This window comes from Enhydra lutris, unplaced genomic scaffold (genome assembly GCF_002288905.1).
Source record: "Enhydra lutris kenyoni isolate GAN:26980312 unplaced genomic scaffold, ASM228890v2 scaffoldscaffold50, whole genome shotgun sequence".
Lineage (NCBI taxonomy): Eukaryota > Metazoa > Chordata > Mammalia > Carnivora > Mustelidae > Enhydra > Enhydra lutris.
Window position 1 is genome coordinate 430,782 of NW_019154134.1, and position 25,850 is coordinate 456,631.

General features: G+C 48.3%; 1 protein-coding gene across 2 annotated transcripts; it reads left to right on the forward strand.

Annotated features, from left to right (window-relative positions):
• The first annotated feature begins 6,328 nt into the window (after positions 1 to 6,328).
• LOC111156947 (KIAA0141 ortholog) lies at positions 6,329 to 20,093 on the forward strand. Of its 2 annotated transcripts, XM_022518118.1 has the most exons (13): positions 6,329 to 6,475; positions 7,143 to 7,260; positions 7,355 to 7,478; positions 9,816 to 9,963; positions 10,913 to 11,074; positions 11,331 to 11,419; positions 11,519 to 11,615; positions 14,293 to 14,435; positions 15,271 to 15,429; positions 15,515 to 15,607; positions 17,792 to 17,957; positions 18,485 to 18,724; positions 19,510 to 20,093. In XM_022518118.1, exons 1-12 carry the CDS (start codon positions 6,445 to 6,447, stop codon positions 18,721 to 18,723), a joined length of 1,569 nt encoding a protein of 522 aa, XP_022373826.1. In that variant the 5' UTR covers positions 6,329 to 6,444; the 3' UTR covers position 18,724; positions 19,510 to 20,093. The 2 variants fall into 2 exon arrangements, with proteins under 2 accessions (XP_022373826.1, XP_022373827.1); XM_022518119.1 differs by having other exon boundaries at positions 18,485 to 20,093.
• Positions 20,094 to 25,850: the final 5,757 nt, after the last annotated feature.

Below are 25,850 nucleotides of genomic sequence, written 5' to 3' on the forward strand. Positions count from 1 at the left end.
ACCTTCAGGGTATCTGTGCAGATCATGAGAAATCCAGAAAGAAAGCTAGAGAGAAGAGACTCACTTGATTGAGTCCTAGTTCCATGGTCCTGGTCTTTCCTGGGTTCTGCCTGCAGCCAATTTCCCTCCACTCCTCCATATCCTGATAAAACTTTTCCAAAAAGGTAGCTTCAGTGAATTTCCAATATTCACACTAAAAGTCAAAACCAGTGTGGGGGAGGGCAGAGAAGGGAGTTGAGCCAACCCTGAGTTCAGGGTTTCTTTCCTGAATGGCTTGGGGAAATGATACACTTGACAGAAATAAGGAAGTGGGATGATGAGGTGGTTTTGTATGTGGAATTAAGGAGTGGACAGTCAACTGAGTCAAGTGCTCTGGGCCAAGGAGATTGATTGAGCAAAGGCCCACTGGTGATTAATGAAGTGGTCTTTGATGACCGCACTGACAGCTGTGTCAGAAGAACAGTGATGGAAACTGGGAGACAAACCTGAAAAGCAAAGGAGTCGTGAAGTCAAGGGAGGCAGTATGTGCTACTTAATTAAGAAATCTGGCAGTAGAGAGAATGAAACAGAATGGTAGCTGAAAAGGGCAGGAGGATCAAATAAAGGATTTTCTCCCCGAGATAGGAATGGTTCTTGTGTATTTCATAGGCAGAAAGAAAACAACTAGTAGAGAGACATGCTTTGGCATGAGGGTCAGGATAATTATAGAGACAAGGTTCTAGAAGAGACAGGAAGAGAATGGGACTAAGAGCAAACACAGAGTTTGGCCTTAGAACAAAGGGAAGAGACAGACATCTCCAAATGAGTCTATGTTCTTGTCATTTCCTCTAACTCCTCTTCATGCCTTACATTTATTTGTATAGTGTGCAACTAAACATCCACAGCTATACTCACAGCAGCTTTCAAGTTAGAACCTTCTTCATCGTCACCATTTATTGACCATGTGTGTGTCAGGCAGTGTATCTACTGATATCTCACAAGGAGACTATGATTGTCATTCCCATCTTTCTGGTGAGGAAAGTGAGGGAAAAGATTTTATAATTTGTTCTAAGCCTTTTAGTACTGTTTGACTTTTTCCTAGACTAGGGACTCCTTTAACCAACTGTTACTTAACTGAAGGGTAAAATCCACTGAGCCTGGTCTGTTCCCTGTTCTTGGTAGGCAGGCTCTTCCTTAACACACTTTACACTTACACTTAGCTACAAATTGTTTGGTCACCTAGCCAAGGTCACGTCCAAATCCTACCAGGTAGCAGGCTTCCTATGACCTGTTCTTTGTATTTTTTTAAATATTTATTTATTTTTTTATTTATTTAGGGAGAGTCAGAGGGAGAGACTCTCCAGCAGACTCCCTGCTGAGTGTGGAGCCCGAGTCAGGGCTCCATCCCACAACCCTGGGAGGTCATGCCCTGAGCCATTCAGGTGCTCCTGATGTGTTCTCTTTAAAATAAAAACAAGAACAAGAAAACTTTTACAAAGGAGCTTGCATTTTTCTCAATAATGAACATTTCCACTAATAGGGGTGCCTGGCTGGTTCAGTCAGTAGAGCATGTCCTTTTTTTTTTTTTTTTTTTTTAAGATTTTATTAATTTATTAGGGAGAGACTGAGAACGACCAAAGGGAGTGGCAGGCAGAGGGAGAAGCAGGCTCCCCACTGAGCAAGGAGTCCTATACAAGAGTCAGTCCCAAAACCCTGGGATCATAACTTGAACTGAAGGCAGACACATTCACCCAGGCATCCTGAGAATGCCATTCTTTTTTTTTTTATTTTTAAGATTTTATTTATTTATTTGACAGTCAGAGATCACAAGTAGGCAGAGAGGCAGGCAGATAGAGAGAAAGGTGGAAGCAGGCTTCCTGCCAGCAGAGAGCCCGATGCGGGGCTCCATCCCAGGACCCTGGGATCATGACCTGAACCGAAGGCAGAGGTTTTAACCCACTGAGCCACCCAGGTGCCCCCTGAGAATGCCACTCTTGATCTCAGGGTCGTGAGTTTAAGCCTCATGTTGAATGTAGAGAGTACTTAAAAGTAAAATCTTTTAAAGAAAAATTCCCACTAATAAAAAGTGAGAAGAACTGGTATCAGTGGGTGATGACTCAGTCCTCTCGGTGACAAAAGTGAGGTTGGTCACTGATAGAAGGGTCTGGGTGAAAATGAAGATTTGACCCCCTGCAATCTGTGCCCCACACAGAGCCAAGAGCCTGTGTAGGGTCCCTCTGGCCTGATCATGCCCCTGCTTCTTTCCTTGGTGTACCATGCCCTCAGGACAGAGTCTAGACCTCTTGGGGGACTTACAAGACTTTATGATCTGGCCCTGTTTATCTCTCCAGACTAAAGGACTATCACTATCCCATACCATCCCCTCTACTACTACCCCCCCCACCCCACCTCCCACCCTACTCCCCATCCAGCTACAGCCACACTGATCTTAAATTGTGCTCTCTTTGCCTCTCTGGGACTTTGCACCAGATGTTTTCCCTGCCTGAACTGCTTCCCCTTCCCTTCCTCACCTGCTTATTTCCCAAACCTCATCATTCAGGTTCATTAGTTAAGATGTTGCTGTTTCCAGGAAGTCTTCCTGACTTCCATACCTAGATGTTCTCCTAGCTAGCACCCTGTACTTTCCACACTAAACTACACTTTCTAGTATTTGTGCTCACATGTCTTCCCCTCTGCACTGATTATGGGCTGACTGTATGAACTGCTTTAGCCAGCAGAGTATAGGTGCAGGTTCTAGGCCTAAGGCTTAAGAAGCCTGGGCGCTTGCACTTTTGTACATTGAGAAGGTCTGAGCCACCATATAAGTTCAGCTACTCAGCTAGAGAGACCCTGAGGCTAGGTGGAGAAGAGGCTCAGCCATTCCAGTGTCCTAGTTGAGCCTTCATAGGACTCCAGCTGCAGCTGCCAGCTGACTGCCCCCTCATGAGAGACCTGAAGGGAGACCAGCAGAATTACCCAGCTGAGCCCAGTCAATCCACAGAACTGTGAGAGGTAATAAAATAATTGTTTCAAGCCGCTTAATTCCAGAGCATTTGTTATGCTGCACTAACTAAAACACCATGCTGTATTTTACTTGTCTACTGAGTGTGTCTGCCCTGCTAGACTATTTTCTCTGTGAGGACAGGGACCACATCCATTTTTTTTTTTTTTAAGATTTTATTTATTTATGTGAGAGAAAGAGCGCATGAACAGGGGGAGAGGCAGAAGAAAGAGAGGGAGAGAGAGATAATCAGACTCCCCAGTGAGCAGGGAGCCCAAGGGGGGCTCGATCCCAGGACAACTGGGATCATGACCTGAGCTGAAGGCAGTCGCTTACCTGACTGAGCCATCTAGGTGCCCTGACCACAACCATTTTTTAAAAAGTTGTAATATAACTGGGCAGTAGCTTCCTTTTTTTCTTTTTTTTTAAAGATTTTTTAATTTATTTATTTGACAGAGATCACAAGTAGGCGGAGAGGCAGGCAGAGAGGGAGAGAGGAGAGGAAGCAGGCTCCCCGCTGAGCAGAGAGCCCAATGTAGGGCTCAATTCCAGGCCCCTGGGATCATGACCTGAGGCGAAGGCAGAGGCTTTAACCCACTGAGCCACCCAGGCGCCCCAGTAGCTTCCTTTTTAAAGATTTTATTCATTTATTTTTCAGAGAGAGAGCATAAGCAAGGGGAACGGCAGGCAGAGGGAGAAGCAGCCTCCCCATTTTGAGCAAGGAGCCCGATGCCAATCCCAGGACCCTTGGGATCATGACCTGAATTGAAGGCAGACACCTAACTGACTGAGCCACCCAGGCCTCCCCAGGCAGTAGGTTCCCAATGTTAAGTTAGATAGCTTATCTCTGTAGAAGGATTGAGTCAAATTGGGCCACAAGCCAACAACAGACAGCAACCTTGGGAGCTAAGAAGAAAATGGCCAATGGCTTTAGCAAAGGTAAAGGCAAGGGAACAAAGTTGTTGTTCTGATGGTGCTCCTCTAGGCAACACTGAGCAGGTGATCTGGTGTGCCACTGAGGACTCCAGCTGCCCTTGCCACGGCACATAAGTGGTCAGTGTTTAGATTTCTAGAGATAAGAGACGTGGTGGTGTCATTTTACATATGAAAACAAGATACGTTATTATCACGATGTTTCAGCTCGCTTCAAACATGAAGGGCCCTCAGGATTTATATGTGGAATGAATATGTTACTACCCAAATCAATAAATCCCTGATTGGGGTCTGGTGCTCTTGTCTGTAATTATCTTCAGCACAAGGTGTCCAGTCAAGAGACACTGTTTGACAGTTCTTGTCAAGTTCTATGTGGGACACAAAATGGGAAAATGCCATCCCTCCCCTGAGGGAAAGAACTGGGGAGAGTAGACTTACACAAATGAGATAATTAAATAACAGGACAACATATAATTACTGCTAAATTGTGTGGTAAGAAATTAAGTGCTACAGGAATTGGGAAAAGCAGAGAGCAGTGAGGGCTCAAACAATTGGGGAGTTTTCACTGAAGAGCTGGATGTGGCCGAGCCTGGGGGCATGAAAAGCATTGCAGACAGGCTGACAGGAAGAAAGGTGCAGAAGTCCCTGGAGGAAGAACAGAGCCAAACCAGAGCGCTGGTTATTTTGAGGCAGCAACACAAGGAATGTGAAAGGTGGCTGTCCCAAATCCCAAAGCAAGGGTATCTCTGAATAGTTTCCCAATATTTGCACTCCTGGGCCTTTATTTTTTGTTTCTTCTGCTTGTAATGGCTTTCTCCTTTCTCTGCCTAACAAGCTCTTTACTCATGTGTAAAGGTCCAGCTTGAATGCGACTACTTTCCTGAATCCTTTCTCAGTATCCCATAACCCAGTGCTCATGCTTCTATTGGGACATATCTATTGTTTTTGTCTACTCACCTCTTCCACCATTTTAATTAGCAGCAAATTACATTAGGCTCTTACTATGTGCTAGGGACTATGCTAAGCATTTTATTTTTTTTTATTTTATTTATTTATTTGACAGAGATCACAAGTAAGCAGAGAGGCAGGCAGAGAGAGAGGAGGAAGCAGGCTTCCCTCTGAGCAGAGAGCCGGATGCGGGGCTCTATCCCAGGACCCCGGGGTTAATGACCTGAGCCAAAGGCAGAGGCTCAACCCACTGAGCCACCCAGGCGCCCCTATGCTAAACATTTTAAATGGATTATGTAATCTTCAATTTCAGAGGGTATTTTTTCTATTTTATAGATGAAGAACCTGAGGCTTAAAGTGCCTAAGTAACCTGCCCAAGAACACATAGCTAGGAAGTAAGAAAGCTAGGCTTCAAACCATTTGTGGAATTCCAGAGGCCATTCTTAAAACATGGGATGGTGTATTCAGGAAGGTCACAAATGCTCTTTACTTAACTGTCTTCTCAGATTCTAGGATGGTGGCTGCCATATGGCTTAAATATTGTTGAATAAATACAACTGTCTTGTCGTGCTAAGGTCTAAAAGTAGGTGATCCCAGTAAGCTGTTACCCCAGGTGTAGACTTCACCCAACCATAAGTCCAGTACCTGGGGGAAAGGAGAGTGGAAGTCCAAGCATCTTACATTTGAATGAGTTCCTTTATAGATTTGTGTGGTGAAAGCAGAACCATTCTCTTCCACACAGAATAATGCATAGATAACACTGGGTGGGTCTGTGGCAGGCTTTGATTAACAGGTGTTTGTGTGTGCGGTGGGGGGTGGGGGAGACTCCTCTTAGGTATTTGGAAAGCAACTTCCGCGGTTCCTCTTGAGCCTGCAAGGACTAGTCGAGATCACTCCATCAGATCCTATTATGGCGCAGGCTGAGCCCCAGACAGGAAAAGGGGTCGTGCGGAGGCTACACGGTGACACAAACCTGAGCCACAACTGGAACCCCGGAATCAGAACCATGCCTTTTTTCAATCGCCTACCCCTTCGGTCCGGGCCGCATCTCTAGTAGCGGGTCTTGGACTGGAGAGCTCGGACTACGAGCTTCTCTCGTTAGACCCTTGAGCTCCTCTCCTTCAGCCACTGGCCCTGGTTACTCGTCCAGTGAGGGGCTGGTGTCTACAAAGTTGTCCGGCACAGGCGCGACCGACCTGCGCGACCGAGACCCCCAGCCCCGCCTCTCCACAGTCCCGTTTCTGACGTGGTTCGGGTCCGCCACCTGCGAAGCCCCGCGGCTGCGCGCTCTCCCAGCTCTCGGTCGGGCGGCGAGCGACGCCTCTTCCAGGGGGAGGTCGGACCCACATCCATGTCCTTGCTGCAGTTCACCTCCTCGCCAGCCCTGAACACGCCTACACCCCCCCCCCCACTTCCTTTCGCGCAGCGCCCGGCCTTCCGGCTGTGCCCCTTTCTAATTGGCTGACTGAGTGCTTCCTCGGGACTCGGCCATTCGGAGGGCGCCACAGCGGTTCCTCTAGCAACTGCCCCGTGGCCGGCTCTCGGTCTTGGGACTGCGAATTCTCTATGCTGTTGGCGACGGCATGTGGCGCCTCCCGGGACTCTTGGGCCGCGGTAAGAGGCGTCGGAGCCGCGGGTCCTGAGGCAGCTGAGATCCTGAACTGGAGAAGGAAGACCGGCCATGAAGACTGAACCGAAGCCTTAGCAGGCGGGGTTGAAGTTGAGGGAAGGCGGAGTCTAAGTGGGCGGGGCTACACCCGCCTGTCAGGGCTGCGGAATTCGAGGTGTAGGTGGGGCTCATGGGAAGAGGGTGGAGCGCAGAGCCACGGAAATGGGTGGGGCTATTGGAAGGGGAGGAGTCAAATAGCCGGGGCTTGGAGTCCGAAAGACAAGTACTGCGGGTGGAGTAGGCCGAGCGAACGAAAAGAGGCGGGATTTAGAGACGGAGCTTTCAAACACTGAGCGAGGTTGTGTGTAACTGCCGGGTAATTTTATTATGACAGTGATCGTCAGTCCTGGGAGGATTTCAGAGTGACCTGGGGAGCATTTTCAAAATATGCCCTGAATGATCCTGGTTTATTGGTTTTGGATGGCACCTCAGAAACTGCACTAAGCAAGAGTCCCCGTATGTCCTTGTCTAAGAACAGTAGAGGCAGCCCGCCAGTGATTCCTGGGTTCCTGGGGTGTGACTCTGTCAAGCGGACAGAGGAAAGAGGGGTGGGGCCTCCACTGCCTGAGTTCTGTTTATGTCAAGGTGACTGATTTTTGTTGTTCTACACAGCTCTTCCCCGCCTGCTGGGACCTGGCCTCCGGGGGGTGACCCCCAAGTCCACTAACCCAGATGGGCCGCAGGCTGCCTCCTCCTCCAACCTGCTGGTCCCTGGGCCCAGCTTTGACAGGTGAGATACTCCCATTCTGTCACCCATCTCTTCCTCCGGCCTCCTTCTCCTCCCACTTGGGCTAGAACTTGATAGTCTTTCTTGCCTCATCTAGGTCAGGCCCCCATGGTCCAGGCCCAGGCACAAACAGGGGCCCAAGGTCCCATGGATGGAAGGATGCCTTCCAGTGGATGTCTTCCCGTGTTTCCCCAAACACCTTGTGGGATGCCGTATCATGGGTAAGCCTTCTCCAGTCCTGTCCTTGCCTTTCTGTGTGGATGAGAATGATCCTGCATGGAAATATAGCCTAGAAACAAGAGCTAGGGCATCAGTGTTCCCACACTCAAAATTTGAGTAACCCATGGCATTGAAGCATATTTGGTGAGGTATTGCTGCTCCCCTTCTCCCTGCCCTCTTCCTCCTTTCATTCAGTAAAAATATGTTTAACACCTCTAAGCATTTTCGTTAGGCACTAGTGATGCAATGGAGAGCAAGGTAGATATGATTCTTACCTTGATGAAGCTTACAATAAATAATACTAAATAGCTGACATTTTATGTATTAATGAAATATTATATATGCATTATCATTTTTAATCCTTACAAAAATCTTGCAAGGAAATATAATCTCCATTTTATAGATAAGGGAACTCGGGCTCTGAAACTTTAGGTAACATGCTTAAGGTCATACAGCTATGAAATAAAGAAACCATATTTATTCTGGAGCTCATGATCTTAGCTACAAGGCTCTACAGCTTATTGTTTATTTCTCTGTGTACTTTAATTTTGTCTTTCTCCCTTAATGAAGATGTAAGCTCCATGGGGACAGAGACTGTAACTTGTCTTTGCCACTGTACACAGCACTTGTTGTAATAAAGAAGTATTTGAGTGTACACAGAAAGGGACAGGGAAATGCTAGTACAGATCCTCGTATATGATAATTGCTCAGAAAATATTTGTTAGGGCACCTGGGTGGCTCAGTTGTTAAGCGTCTGCCTTTGGCTCAGGTCATGATCCCAGGGTCCTGGGATCGAGCCCTGCATCGAGCCTCGCATCAAGCCCTGCATTGGGCTCCCTGCTCCATGGGGGAGCATGCTTCTCCCTCTTCCACTCCCCCTGCTGTGTCTCTCTCTGCCAAATAAATAAATAAAATTAAAAAAAAAAAAGAAAAAAGAAAATATTTGTTGACTCTCCCATAGGTCAGTTGACTCTGACCTATAAAGTCAGGTGCTCAGTAGCGAACACAAGGTCCAACAAGGCAGAATGTTTGCCATCTAGGTTCTGCACACATCACTTTTGTGTCTGTCACATCTTATTCCTATCACTTTCATGCTGTATACTTTGGGCAAGTAACTTGACTTCCCTGAGCCTCAGTTGTCTCGTTGTAAATTGGTGTTATCAGCAGAATGGAGCCTGGAATGTCTCTGTGGCAGGCCACTTCTCTCTGTGGAGCTGTGGACTAGGGGCATAGCATACCCTGGAGAGCAGAGCATTTTCCCAATTTGTTGAAGACCTGAGCCCTAGAGCAATTCCACAGTGAGTCCCTTTGGAAACTGGGTCTAGATTCCAGGGTCCTGATGCTGTCCCTCAGCTCTGTCACTGTTGACCATGTGAAAGGGCCTGGGTACAAGCTGTCCCCACTGCCATGGATACATGTCCCTGTTATTACATACTGGCACCTTCTCTTCCTTCTGGTCTCAGTTCACACATCACCCCTCCAAGAGAGGCTTTCTTTGATGCCCTATTTTCTCAGACCTCCCTCTTATGCTCTGTGAAAACTCCTGATTTGTTTTGTTTTGTTGGCATTTAGCATAACTTGTAGTTATTGTGTTTATATTTCTGTGTACTCAAAATCTTTCTCCCTCAGTGAAAATGTAAACTCTATGAGGACAGAGACTATAACTTATATCAGCCAGTGTACTCAGTGCCTGTTGTAATAAATAACTATTTGGGTGTTCACAGGAAGAGAAGGGGAAAACCAAGCAGTCACTGGGCTAGGAGCTAACTTAGGTCTTCCACAGACCTGTCAGAGAAGAGACACCGAGACACTTTCAGCAGGCCTGTACCTGTGACTGCGTCTCTAGTGGGGTGCCTTGGGCAGAGGGAGGGAAAGACTTGGCTACAGAAGGAGAGTGAACCTGATGGGGAACTCTGACCTGTTACTATAATTGTGGCCAAGCCCCAGCTTACCACATTATCCTTTTGCCTGCTTAGGCTTTATTTATTCATTAACTTATCATGCATTTGATAAATACATGTGTATATTTATTAGTACTATATCTTAGTACTCTCTTAGGCTCTGGGGATACATTGGTGAGCAAAACACACACGATTCCTGCCCTTATGGGGCTTAGAGACTAACAGGAGAGACAGAGCTTAGGTAAATAATTGTCGAGGTGATTGTTGAAGCCCCAGTGTGACCAGGGCTCTATAGGGGAAGTTTGGGCACTGGGAGATCAGTTGGCCTCAGCCGGGAGTCTGGAAAGACTTCTCGAGGAAATGATGTTTGAGCTGAAGGGTGAGACTGAAGGAGGTGACTGGTGCAGAACCGGGTCCCTGATGTGCTGTCTTTTCCAGGGCACTCTGGCTGTGCTGGCCCTGCAGCTGGCAAGGCAGATCCACTTCCAGTCGTCCCTGCCAGCAGGACCTCGGCAAGCAGGGTGCTGCTCTTGGCGCAGTCCCCTGGACCGTTTCCTCTCATCTCCCTTGTGGCATCCGCGCTCCTGTGAGTTCTCAGTCCCAGGGACAGCAGGGCTAGGCTGGGAGTTTCTCTGGGCCAGGAAGTGTCTCTGGACACACCTCAGGAAAAGAGCCATCAGCAGCTCCTTGCCTTTCCTATCTGAAGTCAGAGGAAAGGGAATGTGAGGAAGTTCTATCCGCCCAGGGTGTGGGCCACACCTGCTCTTCAGTGTCCTCCTATGTCCTCCCCTCACCTTCCATGGAGGGAGCCCCACAGGGATCCAGGCTACTTCAGATCCTGGGTGTGGCTTCCTGCTTACCCCTGAGCCAGCTGGGTCATTCTCTGGTTAGTCATTCATGAATAAGTGAATCTTCATTGAATAGCTATCATGTAGTATGGTACCCAGGCAGTACAACCCAAGTGGTTAAGACCCTGGAGTTAGTGCCAGGGTTCAAGCCCCCAAGCTGTCGCGTACTAGTCTTGTGTCCCTGAACAAGTCACTTTTAACTTCCTTTTGCCTCAGTTTTGTCATCTATAAGATGGGGTAATAATAAAAATCTACCTCATAGGTTTCTTGGAAGAAGTAAATGAGTTAATACATATCAAAGAGAACAGTGCCTTGCACATAGTAAGTACCCAGAAAGTATTAGTTTAAGTTCTTGTTCTTACGATTACAATCAAGATCCATATTATCATCAAAGTGCTAGGTGCTGGGGCTACAGTAGTGACTAAGGTAGATGCCTCCATGCTACTGGAAAAATCTAGGCAGAGGAATGATTTATACCCAGAGCAGGTCATCAGCATGAATGGTGGCCCCTCTGGACCCCTACAGATAGAAGCCAGCAAACAAAATGGAGGAGGGAGGTCGAGGTGTGTGAAGGAGGTGACAGGAGATTCCACGTTCTTCCCCCAAACCTTGGGGAACCCTTAGGCCAGCTCAGGCAGACCAAGCTGATCCCCTCCTGATGGGACTGCTCTTATTGGGTCTTTCCAGCACTTCGGAGACACATCCTCCCCAGCCCTGATGCCCCAGCTTCCAGGCATACTGGTCCCAGGGAACCCAGGCTGGGCCAGGAAGAATGCTCCACTCAGCCCGAGAACCTCTCTTCACACAGCTCCTTGAGGGCATCTGATCCTCAGGGCCCTTGTGAGGAAGGTATGTTTCTACCTCCTATAATCAGCCAAAGGTGGGGTTGGGGGGGGGTTGGGCAGATAGACCATTGTTGGTGCGGATGCCGGATGAGGGGATTGTCATTCGTGTAGGGCACTTGCTTTCTGGGGCACTTCGGAATGAATCTGTTATCTGGTAGTGGCGCTGGCTGGAGGGGTTGGGGAGACTGGGACAGGGAGAGAAAAGGAGAAACCACACTTTCTGCTTTGCCCTGACTGGGTGTCACCCATTTTCCTTGCAGATCCCAGTGATCTCAGCTTCCTGCCCACCAGTGGTAACTTTCGACCCAGGGCAGAGCCAGCCCAGCTTCAGCCCACTGGAGAAAAGCAGGTATTGTTCAGATTTGGCCTCCACATCCTCGTAACATTCCCCTGGGCAGGTAGCAGTTCCAACGAACCATCCCATGGTGAGTCTTTATTTCTTCCCCAGGAACAAGAGAAGTCAAAAACTCTTTCCCTCGAGGAGGCTGTGACGTCCATTCACCAGCTCTTCCAGCTCACCGTTTCCATTGCTTTCAACTTCCTGGGTAACTGGGTGGACCTTGCTTCAAGGCGGGTGGATGGGAAAATGGAAAGGCTTTGGGGCTGGTCAAACAGAGTTATGGTAGGGAGTGCTTCAAACAAGAGAGAATTTATTTTCGCCCAGGTAGGTAGACCAAATCTGGCATGGTGGCACAGTCAAGTCAGGGACCCATCCTCTTGATTCTGTCATTCTTTTTTTTTTTTTTTTTTTTGATTCTGTCATTCTTAAAACTGGCTTCCATCTCAAGGTCCAGTTTGGCTGTTCTGGCTTTTTTCTGGAAGGGGAAAGGTGGGAAAGCTAAAGGATCACTCCTTTGCAACCTGCAAGTTGTATAAATCATTGTCCAGAGTATAGGCTTATGGCCATGCCTACTTGCAGAGGAGACTGGGAAATGTAGTCTGTAACTGAATGACCAGGTGCTTACCTGAAAATTCTGTTACCGTGTAAGAAGGAGAAGAGAAATCTTGGAGGATACCTTGCATTTTCTGACACATCTAGGCAAGAACAAGCTCCTGAGGTCTGGAGCAGGCCCTCAAGTACGCAGACAGGAGCACTTTACCCACATCTGGAGACTCCAGGTGCCCCTCCAATGTCTGTCCTATTCTCAGTGGTGACTTGGCTTAAGTTTCAGGCCTTTTAATGTGGCGACTCAGATAATTGGCAGATGGGTGAGAAGCTGGGATTCATTCAGTACAAATTTCACCTTTTGCTAGGCCCTATTTTAGGTTTTAAGGATACAGTGATTCATAAGACAGAGTCCTTACTCTGATGGATCTGACATGTGAATCAAGGTAGTGGTGGAGGCAGGGGAGAAAAACAATAAGTTGGCAAACAAGAGAATTTCCAGTAGTGGTAAATGTTATACAGAAGGGTAAATAGGGGAGTGTGTCAGTGACTTGGGGAAGTCCTCATTGATGGGAAGAACTTTGTGCTAAGGCCTGACTGACAAAACAAGCTAGTCTTGTTTCCATCCAGAGAAAGAGATATCCAAACAGAGGGAACAGCAAGTACAAAGGTCCTGAGACAGGATTGAGTTTTGCTTGTTAAAGGAACAAAAGAAAGGTGAGTGTGGCTGGGACTTAGAGATCACCAGGAGTTTAGAAAAAGATGAAGTCAAGAAGCAAGGAGGGGCCAGATCAGGCAAGGCCTTCCGAGCCACAGAGGAGTGTGGTTTTTTGAAGCAAGATAAGCCAATGGAGGTTTTACACTGGAGCAGGAGGGGGGACCATCACATGATCTGAATTACTTTTTCAGATTTCTCTGGTTGTTGTATGGACAGTCGTGGAGTGCAGAGATGTCAGAGGAAACAGGACGCTAGGTTGGAGCTGTTGCTGATAGCATAGCAAAGCCTCATGGTGGCTTGGTTTTGGTTAGGGGGCAGAAGAGAAAGAGAAGAGAGATGGATCAGGGAGCCAGCGGGGTGGGGGGAATGGGCTCAGGGTGGTATCCTTCGCCCTCTTTAGTCTTCTGAAGGACAGAGGGCTTTGTGAATCCTGGACAGCAAATTTTCAGGTAGCAGGGAGGTGACTTTAATTCACTGTGGGCTGAATGGAACCTGGCTTCTGCCTCATTAGCTTTTTGTGATTTTGATGGGCAGACAGTCTCTTCTGAGAATTTTCTTGCCCATTCCTTCATTCATATATTCATTTATTCAGCAATGCTAAGCAGTGTGGCAGAACACAAAGGGAGCATAAGCCATAATCATATTTTGCATTTGTATAGAGCTTTCACCCAATGCAAAGTTATTTCTTCTACATTCTTTTTCTGCTTCTGCCTCCAGGATTTTGCAGTCTAATTGAGGAGACAGGGCTTGTACTCTGGAAACAGTCTAGTTCAGAGAAAAAGGCCTGTATATTAAGTAAATGCCAAAAAAGTTTTTAAAGCCTGAGTGTGGTCTGAAGGTTCCAGAGAAACAGGATGGGAAGGCCTGACAGTGGAGGCAGAGAGATACCCCAGGCAGGAGAGACAGCTCAGGAAAAGGTTTGAATGGGAACTCGGGGACTTGACTGCACCCAGCCCTGTCTCTGTTTTTCATTTGTTTCTTTGTTTCTTTGGGTGAAACAAAGCACGCGGGCTTGGTTGTCGGACATCCCTGAGTTCATCTGTCTTGTAGTTCTTGTATTCTCTCTGATGAGTTCCTCCTAAAGCAGGATTAACAGTATCAGCTGTTATCAGTTACATTTAGTTGGTTACAAGCAGCTCGAACCCCCTCTGGCTAGCTTAAGCACAGAGGGAATCCGTTGGGATCTGTTGACTTGCCATGTGTCAGAAAGAACAAGAATGAGGGGGGCAGTGACTTAGGGACAGTGTCTTCAGAGTGCTGCTTTCAGAATAAACCCTCAAAAGCTGTTTCTCTCATGCCTCAACCAGGTTAAGATTCCAATTCCTGAGTGAGGGACTTATTGGTGGGGAAGAGCACAGTACATCGATTGGTAGCATGGGGAGTGGGAGAAGGGGGAGGGTCTCCTCCCAAAGGGAGATTGGGATGCTGTCACCAAGAGGAGGATGTTGTATAGGAGGACAGAAGCCACTGAGGTTTTTGGCAAACCAGTGGAACATTTGGAGGATGGAAACATGCAAAGTGTCTAGCACCAAAAAGCAAGGAAGCAGCCTATGAGTTGGCCAAGGATGTGGGGAAGTTCACAGAGAAAGCTGTATTTCCACCCTTTGCTTTCTCATAGGCACAGAGAACATGAGGAATGGGGACTACGTGGCAGCCTTTTCTTACTTCCAGAAAGCAGCAGACCACGGCTACAGCAAAGCACAATACAACGTGGGTTTGTGTCACGAGCATGGCAGAGGCACCCCCAAGGACCTGGGCAAGGTACCAGACCTTCTTTCTGTCCTAGGCCTGTCCACCACGTTGCACTGTCGAGAGGTGACCTCCAGAAATGAGCAGTGGGCAGGGCTTGGGGAGAGTTCAGCTTCTGTCTTTCAGCCACAAGAGAAGAAGAAGCTCCTAACTTCTAGGAATTTAGACTCAAAAGGAGTCAGGGACCTTGTTGGTCTTCTTTGCAGCTGTATCGTCGGGACCTAGAACCTGACCTTGGGGAATGGATTAATTCATTCTAAACAAGTAGGAAAGTAGACAAAGATGTTCTATACAAGAGTGAATTTCTTAGAATTATGTATGATAGCAAAAGAAGAGGGAAGCAATTTGAAGTTCCTTCCATAGTGCATTGGTTTATAATATCTATGTGGGTCTTAAAAATAATGGGCTAGGTCTATATTTACTGGCAGGGAAAGACATTCTCTGTGTATTGTTAAGTGAAAAAATAGGTTACAAAATTGTGAATGTTGTTCTCTGTCTCTCTGTTTATTTTTCCCTGTTATACACACATACATTTATATACGTCTGTGTGTGTGAATGTGTATGTGTGTAGGTATAAATACACGTGTGTGGGGGAAGAAATTTGCAAAGCTGTGAACTAAAAGGTAAGCTGAGAATGATCTTTAGAAGGCAGAATCTCTTGGGATTTCATGTTTCTATTTTCAGTTTATCTGTATTTTGAAATTTGGGTTTATCTGTATTTCCTGACTAATCTGTATGGATTAGTTCTATTTAATTAAAATAATTTTTACAAATTTCATTCGAAGGGAAAGCTGGCTTGCAGGGTACCTGCTAACTTAGGGAGGGGGGGTCTCTCCCTTTGTCCCAGGCAGTCCTTTCCTACCAGCTGGCTGCCAGCCAGGGCCACAGGCTGGCTCAGTACCGCTACGCCAGGTGTCTGCTGCAAGGCCTGGCCTCCGAGGGGGCACCTAAGCGGCAGAGGGCAGTGTCCATGCTGAAGCAGGCTGCTGACTCGGGCTTGAGAGAGGTGAGTGCCCAGGCAGGGTGTCTCCTGGAGCACGTGGGGCCAGGAAGGGACCAAGATAACATTTCTCCTTCTTCCCTGGCCACAGGCTCAAGCTTTCCTCGGGGTGCTTTTCACCAAGGAGCCACACCTGGATGAACAGAACGCTGTGAAATACTTTTGGCTTGCAGCCAACAATGGGGTAGGACATCTCCAGCGTCCCACCATGTTGGGAGATCGAGTCTGAGGAAGGAGGGGTTTGGGAACTGGTACCGAGCTCCAGGATGCACAGGATACGGTTGACAGGGACACATAGGGTGGGCTGGTTTCAACTCTTAACTGTTACTGACTTACTGTGTGACCCCTGGGCAGGTCTAGTGGCACACGGGAGCTGGCTTACACCAGTCTGCAAGAGCTGCTGGGGGAGGCCTTAAAATCAGCTGTGGGAGGAGTGTGTGCCATACAGAAGGGACTCAGGACTACAAAGCAGGGCTGGTTTCACTGGACAGCCCGTGATTACATTTATCAGCACACGACTAGGCTGGTGGCTTCTTGTTGCCCTTGTCTCAGGCTGCCTCACCTGTCTGCTGCTTCACAAGGTGGTTGTTGTTGTTGTTGTTGTAGTTGTGAGGAGCCCAGTGTACCTAAGGTAACAGGTGTGCGAGCGAGCACTTGGTAAGTGGTGCACAAGGAAGGTGCATCCTCATGAGCTGTGCGGCTCAGGGAAGTCAGAAGACACGGAGCAGTTTGGGGTTGGTGGCTCATGTAGGGAGGTATTGCCGCCCAGCCTGTAGGACCCAGAGTATATCCTCCGGAGTATTAGTTCCAGGCGGTATTTGTAAGTAATCCCGGAGAAAACATGGAAATACTGAGCCAACCAGCTGTCTTCAATGCAGGAGATCTCAGAGCTTTCTCTCTGTGCTGATCACCAAAAGGGCATCTCTGGTTTGCTGTACTCCACAAGTGTACTTGACCAGGATTTTTCTTTTTTTGGTGTGGCCTCTTGGAGGACCAGGAGTACTGGATTAACGTGAGCCATGGCCTTGGATGAGAATTGCCCTGCAGAGGGGCTCCTCTGTGTTTTTGGGCCAGCACAATGATAGCTTCATCAAACTCTTGGGCATGAGAATACTTTCTTATTTTTACTTGGTGTTATCTGTCGTTGCCATTGAAAGGCAGGCGATGTCACTCACCAGTACTGCCTCTGTGCCTGCCTTCCTTGATAGAGCCCCAGGACCTTCTTAGGCTGAGGGTGCCTCACATCCCTTATGAGCTGGACAAGCCTGCTTTAGTCACCCAGCATGCTAGGAGATATGCACAAAGTGTGCTGGGCACAGTCCTCACACTCACCCACTCCAGCAGGAACTGAGTCTCTGTAGGCTTGTGCTGAGCAGTGTGGCAGGGTAGGAGTTTTGGACTTAAGAGTGTCCGGTGCTGGCCGTGAGCCCACCATATTTATGACATAGACTTTGATGCGCATGTTACAGAAACTCGGTCCAGAAATTTGACACTAGAAGGTAGAAGAGAAATGGGACCATGGTTGGGAATCCACAGAGTAATTTGTTTTTTTTAAGTTGGGGGCTTGAATATAACAATAATATTCCACCAGAGAGGGCAAGATTAATGATGGGGGCAAATAAAGGTATGAAAATAATAATAATCTAAGTAATCTAAGCATTATTCATGTATTAATGTATGTTATCCTTGTAACAATGCAATAAGGTAGGTACTGTTACAATTTCACACTTTATAGATGAGGAGACTGAGGCACAGAGGCATGGAGTACTTGCCTAAGGTTCCTCCACTGTAATTGGTGGAGCTGGGATTGGAACCCAGGCAGTCTGCCTCTATAAGTTGTGCTCTGCAGCCCTACCTGTTCCTAGTTGTCAGGGAAGAGAGGATTCAGAACCTTTTAATCTTTCAAACGGGGAACATTCTCTGGACCGTATGTTTTGCAGGGCCTCAGTAGAGGTTCAGAAGGCTTGCAGGGCCTTTGGGAAGCTTAGCCTCCTCTCTTGCTCCTGGCTCTTTCAGCTGAAGTAGGAACCTGACTCCCGGGTTCCCCGTACTTAGGCTGGCTGCTCCCTGTGGCCCTCGTGTCTGCCCGCCTTCTGCACCAGCCTCGGCCAGAGAAGCAGCCATGCTGCTCTGGCTCGAATCTCCCTGGACAGAAGGATCCCCAGTTCCTCTGTGTTGGGCAAACTCCAGGCCTCTGGCTTTTTGTACTTGCGATCCCTTGGTCCAGAGAGGGCCAAGACTGGGCCTTGAACATGCACAGATGAAGCCCCAGCTTGTCTGACTGCTCCACCTTCCTCCTGCCTTTGCATTTCAGTTCTTCACTCCTGCGGGTGTACACATCTCTGTGTCTGTCCATCTTCCCCTTTAGGACTCACAGAGCAGGTACCACTTGGGAATTTGCTTTGAGAAGGGCCTTGGTGTGCAGAGGAACCTGGGAGAGGCTGTGAGATGTTACCAGCAATCCGCGGCTCTGGGCAATGAACCTGCCCAGGAGAGGTTGCAGACCCTCTTTTCCATGGAGGCAGCAGGTAAAGGTGCGTGTCGAAGCCAACAGATTCTCTCCCATGAGCTGATTACCCTGTGACAGAGAAGGGGGTGGCTTGGTCCGCTTGCCATTTCCTGCCTCAGTAACGGGTAAGATTATAGCTTTTTGAGATAGACACGCCTGAGTTTTAACCACTGCTCTGTCACTGAACTTGGACTTGGTGTCTTTGAGCCTTAGGTTCTTCACTTCTGAAAGTGAGGGTACTACTGGTACCTCCTTCACTGGGTTGTAAGGATTAAATGGGATGACTCTAGAGGGTTCAGCACAACCTAGCACAGAGCAGGTATTGAATAAGTGGGAGCTAATCTGATAATTTTTCAGGAGAGACAGTCTCCCAAGATACCGCCTCATTGCCCTGAATTACCCTTCAAGTCCTCTAAGAGTCCTGCTCACTCATGAGTCACTCGGGCTGGCCTGGGTTAACAACACTAGAGCCCACTAAGTCCTTGAAGAAGTCCTTGCTCTGAAGTAGGAACCCACAGTATGAGTAAGAGCTGCTCTCGTTTCTCCTCACAGCCCTGGGGACCAGCGACCTGGCAGTTAAAGGATTGAAGTCCTTCTCCAGTCCCTCCCTGCACAGCTTCAACACTCTGCTGGCAGGGGCCTCCCACCTCCCACACGCCTCGAGCACAGGGAACCTTGGCCTCCTCTGTAGAAGTGGGCGTCTCAGAGCCAGCCCTGGAGCCCCCAGCATTGCTCTCCCCCCGTTCAGCTATCCCTTGGAAAGGAGTCTCGTCAGACTGGGTTTTGGCTAAGGTGAGATAAGACCTAGTCACTGGTGCCTCTCACTGGTGTTGGGGGGAGGGCAGAGAGGTTGGCTGGTGAAAAAAAAAATGGTGTCAGTGTCCTTTTCCAAGACATGCCAGTGGGAGCTGAGGGTCTCAAGCAATTTCAAGTACATGGCCCATGAATGACTTTGACCTTTCCCCCAATTGGTAGCCTCCCAGATGAGAAGTGGAAACATCCACAGTGATTTCTGGTTCTGTGCACAAAAGGGATTCGTTCAGTGACCTGTGAAAAACTCTCCTGAAGGGTCCAGAGACCCTGGACCTCACCTTAGCCTATGACCTTGAGTAAACCCCTTACCTATTTCCTCCCGTGCCTCAGTTTCCTCAGGCTCCGACTATATCAGTTTTTGCCAACATCTGATGTATGTGCCTCTGGTGGTTCATGAGAGGATTTTAGGTACTCAATATTTTCTATATTACTAGTTGGATATTTAATAAATGGATAATCAATAATGTAAAAATGTGACTAGCACACCATGGTTTCACAGATATTAAAAATAATCCATTTAAAGAAAAACATTGTGAAATTGGATAAAGGGGAACACAGATCCGGAGAGGTGGCAAAAACCATGAGGGTGGTTCCATGAATGGCTAAAACTCAGAGAACACTTAATCAGGCCATTCTCAAGATGAGCCCCAATATTTGCTTTTATTCATCCCCTGTGGATTCATGATCATCTCCCATTTCACCTTTGATTTGGAAGGAACAAGTTTCTTGCCTACATGCTTGCCGTATCTGCTTGACTTTTTCAGATCCTCTCACTTCAGCCCTAAAGAAGGGAGCCTGTGGGTTCTCAGAGAGATACCACAACTTGAGCCCCAGAGCAGAGGCCAGTTGTCTTCTCAACTTCCCAAAGAACCTTAAGTACCTGCCCCAGCACAGTAAAGAAGAAAGCGTGTGAAGACCCAGGTCTGGGCCATGTCCACTTGAAGCAGTGACCTGACCCACTACACTGTTTTCTCAGTTGTAAACCAAAGGCACTGGTGTCTGCCCTTCTACCCTGCTGAGCCTATGTGGGGCATTTTGTGGCAGAAAGAACCTTGGTCCTCACTGAAGCCCAGGGAGGTGGAGTGGTGCCCATGGTTACACAGCTTTATGAGTCAGTAGGCTCGGAGAAGACCCAGGCCCCCTGACTCCTAGCCCAGGGCTCTTTTGCACCTTTTACACTGTAGATTTACGTGAAAGTGTTCTTGTCATCTGGCCAGTGTGAGGGAGGAAGTGGAGACTGAGCGCCTGGAGATTTGCAGCAGGGAAGTATAGATTTAGAGATCCTTGTTTGTGAAAGGTATGCCAGAAATGGATGAGAGTTTAATAAAATAGATATTGGATTATCTCATCACTCTTGCCCTTGAGTATGTTGGGGAGACCTGGGGGTTGGGCAGGGGGAGCTGAAAGCTGAGGCTCCAACCTCATTTCTAAACTCTCCATTAACCAATTTGAAAGGTCTTAAAAGCTTCTCCAAGAGAGAGACTTAGGAAAAAATGATTTCTGAGTCAACGCTAATGACTCCAATTACTGAATTTGTGCATAGCTGTTCCCTGGCTTCTGGATGTTAGCCCAAGTTCAATAGCATAGATGTGGTAGGGGTGGGAGTGGGGGAAGGACTGAGGATCAAACCCTCTAGTAACTGTTCAAATGGGAAAGACCACCCAGCTCCGCTAGTTGAGAGGTGGGAGTAATTGGGCGGGAGAGGGTTGTCCATGTTTCCCCCTCTGCTCCCTATCTCTCCCCACCGCCCAACCCTGCCAACCACTAGTGGGTCCTACCATACTCTTCTAGCACCTTCCTCTCACTACTGGCTTCCTCCAGCTCCAGCACCTGCCCCTGACTGCTGTTCCCTTTCCAGGGCTGCCTTGCACACTGGCCACCACCACCCCCGCCCCACCCTCACCACCTTCCACTGCCGTGCTGGTCCCCTTATGCAGTTGCCTTCCACAAATGGCTCCTTGGGATCTGGGACCTTGTTGTCTTTGTAATCTGGAATCCTCAGCACTTAGCACAGGGCCCCTTGCTGTTATGGGCTCCATATACACATTGGTTAAAGCTCAGGTTTTTACATTGTGCAATGCACTAATCTCTCTGCAAAAAATAAAAGGTTTCTGTGGTCAAATAAGTTTGGGAAATGCTGTACCAGACATCCCTTTTTTATAGATTCACAATGCACATCAGCATCTTTAAGGTTCCAAGAAGTCCTGCAGTGAAGAACTTGGTTAACCCTTTTCCAGCCTGAGCTGAGCACAGAGCCCTGCTCCATGCAGACTGCCCATCAACCCTCCCGAGGCACCTTGGAGACTGTCATTTCCTGCCCTCCTGCAGAGCCCAGCTCTTCAGCCTCTTCCCTTCCTGTTGTCATTCTGGGTTCCTGATTCCTTCCGGGGAAGGAGGGGCAGTTCACACAGCCCCAGGACAGTGGGTGTCCCGTGTTGATGATCAGATGCCACCCTCCCTTCCTCCCAGTCATTATAAGTTAAGTACTGATTCAATTTGGGGTACCAGCCGTGGAGGTAGGATATTTTTAAGCTCTCCTGGTGGAGAGGGAGGATGGGAGAGTCATGAGAGGGGTGTTGTCAAGGGACCAAAAATCCTCGGCTGTTCAGTCTCTGCAGGCTCCACATGGCCCCAGGGGATGGGCTTCTTCCACAGATGGGGCCCTGCTTTGCTTTGCCATTAAAATTCCATTATTAATGACTCATCGTCATTGCCCTGAAAGGACATACTGAGGGGGAGGACAGGAAAGTGGTCCTAGCCTGGGTTAAAATACTGGGGGGACCCAAGTCTGGGACCTAGGGCCCTCAGCAATGAGACTTTTGTGCAATTCTCTGCTGCCTCAGTTTCCTTATCCAGAGATGCTGTTTTCAGGGAGTCCTGATGCTATAGTCGGAACAAGGCTGTTTAAGTCATTATATCTTCAGTGCTAATACAGTACAGGGTACTTAGTACACGTTCAGTAAATATTTATTCAAAGAATGTGTGGTTTTATGCATTGTCCCCCTCTCCACACAATACCTAGCACCAAGCCTAGCTAACATATAGTAGGTGCTTTAAATGTTGCACCAGTGTTTCTGTATACCCCCCACTGCTATTTCTGACACATAGCAATCACTCAATAAACACAAAGTGTTTGTTGAATGAATGTTTTTTTTCTTTTTTTCTTTTTTAATATTCTATTTATTTGACAGACAGAGATCACATGTAGGCAGAGAAGCAGGCAGAGAGAGAGAGAGGAGGAAGCAGGCTCCCTGCTGAGAAGAGAACCCAATGCAGGGCTCAATCCCAGGACCTGAGCCGAAGGCAGAGGCTTTAACCCACTGAGCCACCCAGGCGCCCCTGAATGAATGTTTCTGATCATGCCTCTCTCCTCTCCCTACCCATTACATTGTACTCCCTCCTTAGTAGGAGCTGGAAAAGGCTGGCCTGTTTTCTAGATGCATACTATGTGCCCGGCCGAGCCTGTGCTAAGACAACCTCCCTCCCTCTCCTGTTTTCCTGTGGGGATTGGGTTCTCTCCAGAGTCCCCTGGGTAGTGGTTGCCATCTCACGCTTGTTTCAGCCGGAGGAGAGGCAGGGTCAGTGAGCTGCCAAGCTGAAGTTGGGTGACAGACAGGAGGCTGCTATCAGTCTCTGAGCTGCCCTCAGGCTCCAAGTGAGCACTGCAGCGCACGCCTCGCGCTGGAGAATGGCTGACTATTGATAAAAAAACGTCCCTCTGCGCTTTCCAAATTAAGACGACATTTAACTGAGTGCTGGCTGGCTTGCCTGCTCCCTCAGTCTCCCAGGGGAGAGAGCCCGTCTTGGCGAAAACTGTTCTGAGCATGTCCGAAGTCTCAGCTTTGACATCTGGGCTGATGCAAAGACGTTCGGCATGCCCCATTCTCTCAGCATACCCCCTGTCACTCTCAGCCTATTCCTGGGAAAGGGTTGAGTGTCCCCAGGCTAGGAGAGGGTTGCATGGGGCCTGCAAGAGCGCTGACCTCATGTACGTACGTCCCCACGCTGACTGGACATCAGTTGCCCCAGAACAGAAACCACTCTACCCGTGAGCTCTCCAGGGTCTGTGGGCAAGGCAGAACCGAGGACCGACAGAGAGGATCACAGGGGTCCTCCATCTTCTGTAGGTCACAGACCCCTTTGACAATGTGGTGAAACCGACTCCTTCCCATAGAAAAGTGGGCATCCTCCCAACTGTGCACACAATTGAGCTGATTCTGGGATCCTGAAGGCCAACCACGGACCCCAGCTCAGGAACTGTTGATATACTAAAAAGAATATTAAGGGCGCCTGGGTGGCTCAGTTGGTTAAGTGGCTGTCTTTGGCTCAGGTCACGATCCTAGGGTCCTGGGATGGACACCTGAGTTGGGCTTCCTGCTCAGCGGGGAGCCAGCTTCTCCTTCTCTTTCTGCCCCCCCCAACCCGCTCATGCTCTCTCTGTCTCTCAAATAAATAAATACAATCTTTAAAAAAAAAAAAAAAATCCTATGAATCCCAGATTCAGATCCTGGCCCTGCCACACACCTGCCATGTGGCTTGGCGCAAGGCAGATTTTTCAGTCTCGCCTTTTCCTTGGCGATAAAATGTTCTAGCTCCTTATGACTAAAATTGCCTCTGTTTGTGGAGGTCGAGGCCTTGCCTTAAACCAGTGCAGCATAACCTTTCATAGGTCAACATGTGCCTTAGAGAATCCGATAAGGATTTCCTATCCTCTGCCTAGAAAAAGCTCTGTACACAAGGATTTGCCTAGTAATCCTGAGGTCTAAGGACTACAGATTCAGGACTTCTGACCTAGAGTGAAGCAGTGATCCAGGGTATCCCAACGATCCAGCTGACAGCCATGCTTCCAGGTTTCTTTTTAATTAATTAATTCACTAGGTGCCAGGTTTCTCAGGTTGCCTCTTCCCTCATCTCTTCTCTCTACCCTCCCAACACCAGCCCTGTGTCAAAAATCCACTAGTAATTGAGGAGGGGAGTGGTTGCAGTCAACATTGTCTACTCCAGTTCTGTGGTTTTTAGACTTTAATTTCACATAACGGAAACTTTTTTTTCTTTATAATGACATCTTAGCTAGAGCTCCAATACAGATAAAAAAGGACTCTGAAACACTGATTTATTCATTTATCCGTCCATTCCTGCCTTCAACAAGTAAGTATGCATCAGGTGTTGCTTTGGGTCGGTCTCCTGGCTGGTCAGGCTGGTCTCAGTGCCTGCTGAGTCTCCCCTGGCCTCTCTCATTGGCTTGGGGAGCCCAACAGCTCGAAAATCACAGATCTTGGAAGGAAGTCACTGGCGCCTGAAGTGACATAATCAGAGCCCCAGAGACTCTGCTCTTTAAGCCCTTAACTTTGGGGAGCCTCATTTTTATCATCTGTAACGTGGAATAACAGGATAATGGTGCCACATTGGATTCCAAGTTTACATGGCTTTCATTATCTTTGGTGAGGAATATGATTGGCCCATTTCTTTGGACAGTGAACATGAGTATTGGCCTCCAAGAGGGATGGAAGGAAGAGCACAGAGAGGAATTTTTGCCTTCGGTGTTAAGGACAGCCCTATGCTACTGAGAGTCCTGAATGGCTAGCTGAATGACTACTTGGAAACTTCCAGGAAAATTATAAGGCTGAGCCTTGGAAAAATATGGGCTATTTCTTTGCTCCCTCTTGCTCTGGAAGTTTTGCTGCTGTCAGTATCGATTTCATAGACCCCATTCGTACACTGTCCTCTAGGGCCTGGATTCATGGGCCCAAACCTGCTACGACAGAGGAAGGTTTACCCACGAATGCTGGGTCCATGAAGATGACTACTGTACCTGAGGGGCTAATCGCTGGGAAAGGACAGGAGCCTGCAGAGGCCCAGGCCTGCGTCAGATCAGATCCAAGTCCCTCTTATTCTATGCTTGGAAATGAAGAGCCGTTCCAGCCTGAGCAGCTTTAGAAATGTTCAAGTGTTTCATGAGGGGAACACAGACAAGTTCACTACTGGCAAAAGCTCACCTGTGGGGTCTTTTCCTTTCTTTTCCTTGGTTGGCAGTCTAGAATCAAGTTCAAGGGCATAGGTTTTGGTGTTGGTCAAGCCTAGTTCCAAATCTTGGCTCTGCCTCTATTCTCTCTCTTTCTCTCTCTTTTTAAGATGTATTTATTTATTTTAGAGACAGAGAGTGAGAGAGTGTGCATGTGCCGGGGGAGGGACAGAGAGAGAGGGAAAGAAGCAGACATCCTGCTGAGCAGGAGTAGCCTGACCTGGGCTTGATCTCATGACCCCGAAATCTTGACCTGAGCCAAAATCAAGAGTTAGACACTTAACCAACTGACCCACTCAGGTGCCCCTCTGCCTCTACCCTTGATCTTGGGCAAGACCCTCTATTTCTCCAAACCTCCTGTCCTTGTCTGTGAAATGGGGATAACACCTCCCTCTCAGGGTTGTTGGAAAATTAAATTAAATCCTAGTGTAAAGCCTGGGGCCTGCTTCACATAAACATTCTATAAATAGTCATGCTTTTCTTAGCCCTAATTTTGCAGCTGAGAAGCAGATTATTTGATAATGTAGTAATAGAGAAGTGGGGTCAAGGGTCCACGTGTTCATCACTGTGTATTGACCTCTGTGTACCCGCATGCCCTACTCGTGTCCAGGTCCAGCGTACCTTCTTGCCAGGGAACAGGCAACAAGGAACCTTCGTTCTGTTACCCTTCCCTCCCCCTCTTGACAGGTGCACACAGGAGAATAAGCCAGCGCTTTTCCTTTATTAGGAGGTCAGAGAGCTTCACCTGGCACCCCAGGATCCAGCCCCCACCCTCAAGTATGGGATGAGGCCAGCTTTTCTTGCTTAGGACACTCCTTGGCATCTGTCCCACAGGGAGGACTGACCCTCTGTGCTCTACATGTGTTTTGCCTGCAAACACTCATTTCAGCCACAAATGTCTCCATCCTCCAAAAAATTCACAGGCAGAGTCAGCCCCTAACAAGGGGCTGCTCTGATCAGCCATCCATTAGTTGTGGGGCCCCTGCCTCCTCTGTGGAGCACCATCGGTCACCCTAAAGTTCTTGGGCCACCTCTGGACCTCGAGTTCAAAGATTCTAGAAAGCAGCTCATGTCCCAGCATCC